A 4,401-nucleotide genomic window follows, 5' to 3' on the forward strand; every position below is an offset into this window, starting at 1 on the left:
CCCTCTCCAATTTTTCAGCTTCCTTTTTGAAATGTGGACCCCAGAAGTGGACACAGTCGCTTTCACCAATGCCATGTGCAGAGGTAAAATCCTTCCACTGCTTCAACTCACCACTCCCCTGTTTATGCATCCAAGGATCACATCACCCTTTTTGGCAACAGCATCACACTGGGAGCTCACAATGAGTTGGACTTCCACAGTGACCCCTTAATTGTTTTCAGGGTCCCTGTGTCCATAATACAGAGCCCTAGTCTGTGGGTCAGGCCTGCATTGCCTGTTCTGAGAGGATCACTTTGCATTTGACTGTATTATAACCACTCTGCCAATCTTCAGGTCGTCCACAAATTTTATCTGCAGTGATTTTCTATTTGCTTCCAGATCCTTGATGAAAATATTGAATAGCCTCAGGCCTAGAACTGATCCCTGCAGAACCCCACTGGGAACAGCCCCATTTGCTGAGACTGTCCCCTTGACAATGGCTTTCTGAGATCTGTCAGTTAGCCAGTTTTTAGTACATTTTACATGTGCTCCACTGACTTTGTAGAGTGTTCAACTGAATGGTTTTCCCTACTAAATCAAATGTCTGAGAGAAATTGAAGTTTATTGCATCTGTGCAGTACCCTTGATCAATTCCCAATTTTCATTCCCGTTTTTCTGTAGAATATTTTCCTCCCAATCAGTTTTGCTGATAATTTCTTGAGCTATGGGGAATTAGCCCTTTTGAAGGGTATCTGTAGATAGCTATTAACAGTTGGGAACAGTTCTCTGTTTGTCCAATTGAATGTAATCTGTTCCATTCTTTTATTTTGTTCTCCTCTATCATCTGCCCCCTTCTTTGTCTCTTCTCTAAACTAATCAGTCCTAGACTTTTCAGTTTGTCCACATATGGCAGTTTTCCTCATTCTCAGAGCCGGTTTTGGAAATCCCCTTTATAATGCTGTATCCTTTTTAGACACTAGATGACCAAAACTGAGCTGATATGCAGAGCAGGTTATTCTCCATCCCATTTCTTAGGCATCTAAACATTGTCTTTGATTTGGCCACTATGGCGAAAAATATAAAGGGAAGAGTAACCACCTTTCTGTATACAGAACTATAAAATCCCTCCTGGCCAGAGGCAAAACCCTTTCATGTGTAAAGGGTTAAGAAGCTAAGATAACCTCGCTGGCACCTGACCACAATGACCAATGAAGAGACAAGATACTTTCAAAGCTCAGGGAGGGGGGGGACACAAAGGGTCTGTCTGTCTGTGTGATGCTTTTGCCGGAACCAGGTCAGGAATGTTCTTCAGAACTTCTGTTAAGTTAGTAAGTAATCTAGCTAGAAATGCTTTAGATATTCTTTTGCTTAATGGCTGGTAAAATAGCTGTGCTGAATGGAATGTATATTCCTCTTTTTGTGTCTTTTTGTAACTTAAGGTTTTGCCTAGATGGATTCTCTATGTTTTGAATCTGATTACCCTGTAAGGTATTTACCATCCTGATTTTACAGAGGTGATTCTTTTACCTTTTCTTTAATTAAAATTCTTCTTTTAAGAACCTGATTGATTTTTCATTGTTCTTAAGATCCAAGGGTTTGGGTCTGTGTTCACCTATGCTAACTGGTGAGGATTTTTATCAAGCTTTCCCCAGGAAAGCGGGTGTAGTGCTTGGGGGGATATTTTGGGGGAAGACGTCTCCAAGTGGGCTCTTTCCCTGTTCTTTGTTTAACACGCTTGGTGGTGGCAGCATAGGGTTCAAGGCGAAGGCAAAGTTTGTACCTTAAGGAAGTTTTTAACCTAAGCTGGTAAGAATAATCTTAGGGGGTCTTTCATGCAGGTCCCCACATCTGTACCCTAGAGTTCAGAGTGGGGAAGGAACCTTGACAGGCCACTACTGTGAACGAGCAGGTGTTTTGTTGATCTGCTATTAATGACACCCAGGTCTTCTCCCTGAGGTGTGTTCTGGTTTGGATGTTTCTGTCTGGCAATGTCTTGGCAAAGGTTTGGCTTTTTTCACTCTCAAAATTTGAGCAACTGGGTGAATGGAGAACTCCCTACAGCATGGACTCCCTAGCCTGGCTTTCATTGCATTAAGAAACAACACTTGGATAACCAGTATCCAAACTCGTGTTTCCTGCTGCCTATTAAGATTTCCCATACAATGACATTTAGAATTATTGACACATGGAGCACCATCAAATACAGAATTGGCATTAGTAGGGTCAGTTGTTCCTAATTCATTTATCTGAATAAAGAAAATGTCATTTTTCAATGTGTGAAGGGAGACCAATCTGCTTCACCCATGAGAACAGCCTCCAGTAGTGCATGTAGTGTCTCATATTAACATTGTATCTCCACTAGGCATTTGTACTGTGACCATCTCCCTTGACTCTGGGCACCTACAGAAGTCTGGTGAATGTACGGTACATGCAGGAGACACCGTTCTGCCTCAGAGTTGGACACCTTCTGCCCTACTCCATGTCAAATTCCAACACAACCGACTTCACCAAGTCCTCCACCTTCATCCTGCTGGGCATTCCTGGCTTGGAGACTGCCCATGTCTGGATCTCCATCCCCTTCTGCACCATGTACTCCATTGCCGTCTTTGGGAACTTCACCATTCTGTTCATTGTGAAGATGGAGCCAAGCCTCCATGGGCCTATGTATTATCTCCTCTGCATGTTGGCCGTCAGCGACCTGGTCCTCTCCACGTCCACCCTGCCCAAAATGCTGAGCATCTTCTGGTTGAATTCCAGGGAGATCGATTTCAGTGCCTGCCTCACCCAGATGTACTTCATTCACTGTGTCTCAGCGATGGAGTCTGGGATCTTCGTGGCCATGGCTTTGGATAGGTATGTGGCCATCTGCGATCCCCTGAGACATTCCACTATCCTGACAAAGCCTGTGGTGGCCAAGATTGGCCTGGCCGTGGTGCTGCGCGGTGGCATGCTCATACTGCCCTATCCCATCCTGGCAAGGCAGTGGCCATATTGTAGAACCAACATTATCCCCCACTCGTACTGTGAGCACATGGCCGTGGTGAAGCTGGCCTGTGCTGATGTCCGCATCAGTAGTTACATAGTCTCTCTGTGGCATTCTTGGTGATGGGTCTGGATGTGATTTTTATTGCCATGTCCTATATCCAGATTCTCAGGGCCATCTTCAACCTCCCCACAAAGGACGCCAGGCTCAAGACTTTTGGGACCTGCAGCTCCCACCTATTTGTCATTTTAGCCTCTTACATCCCAGTTATCTTCTCCTTCCTCACGCACCGATTTGGTGACAATGTGGCCCTGCATTTCCACGTTCTCATGGCCAACGTGTACCTCCTGGTACCCCCCATGCTGCACCCCATCATCTACGGGATGAGGACGAAACAGATCCAGGACAGGCTGCTCTGGCTACTTACTCATAAAGGGATGTAAAGTTTTCTCCTGATGCTCTGGCTCTCAGACTGAGCTCCATGAAGAGCTGGCTGGTGATATGGTGCTGGGCCCTCTTCCCTGAATCACTTACTGGAGAGTCAAAGAGACATTAAATCCTTTTCTGACCTTACTGTGCTGTGTGAGCATGACAAACTGGTGACTAGGTCTATGTACAATTCAGTGGGTTGCCACATCTCTAACTGCTGGTGTCTGGACCCCCAAAACCCCACCCCTTGCCCCATCTCTTGTGTTAAGGCTCTGACCCTGCCTTACCTCTTCCCCCCAAGTCCCCGCCCCTGTCGCTGGCTCCTCTGTTCCCCTCCCCCTGTCACTTGCTGGATCATTTCCACCTCCCTTCTATGACATTCTATATCTTGGGGGAGTGTTTTTTAGCCCCCATATTCCTCAATATCATATAATTGTGATCTTGCATATAAAGCATGACATGTAAGGTATCAAGGGAAAGGTTATGATCTGCTGAAAGTCATTTCTCTTTCCATATACCTGTATCACTGATGCATGTGAAGTTATGAGAATTTGGTCGTATGATTGTCACTAAAACATGCTGTAAATTGGGGAATTAACCAGATATTAGCTCCCCAGAGGCAACAGCAAGGAAAGTAACCAAAGCCCTGGCAGGGTGTCAAACAACCCATCAACAGCCATTGTCCAGAAAGGGAGCTACAATGCAATGACTCACCTGCATGAGGCCACTCCAGGGGAATTGCTCAACCTTGCTTGGAGAGACTCAGTAATTCTCACGTGACTCTGAAGGGGGTTGGGGTGGGGCAAAGCCAAGAGTGAGGAAAGGACATGATAAAAGGAAGAGACGTTTGCCATGCTCTTCTTCTCTCTTCCACCTACATCTACAGACACCATAGCAAGCGACTGAAGTGCTGATCAAAGGGGAGAGCCTGGCTGAAGGGCAACTAGCCAGCCTGTGGTGAGACGCATCTAAATTTGCAAGGGCACTGAAAGTGTTAAGATCAGCTTAGG

At 45.7% G+C, this 4,401-nt stretch overlaps 1 protein-coding gene across 1 annotated transcript; it reads left to right on the forward strand.

The window, feature by feature from the left end:
- The first annotated feature begins 2,458 nt into the window (after positions 1–2,458).
- LOC141994036 (olfactory receptor 52R1-like) lies at positions 2,459–3,495 on the forward strand. Its single transcript, XM_074964041.1, is given in 2 exon segments — positions 2,459–3,050; positions 3,053–3,495. Coding segments are annotated over 2 exon segments (945 nt in total). The 3' UTR covers positions 3,406–3,495.
- The last annotated feature ends 906 nt before the right edge of the window (positions 3,496–4,401 follow it).

The sequence above is a fragment of the Natator depressus genome, chromosome 1, assembly GCF_965152275.1.
Source record: "Natator depressus isolate rNatDep1 chromosome 1, rNatDep2.hap1, whole genome shotgun sequence".
Classification (NCBI taxonomy): domain Eukaryota; kingdom Metazoa; phylum Chordata; order Testudines; family Cheloniidae; genus Natator; species Natator depressus.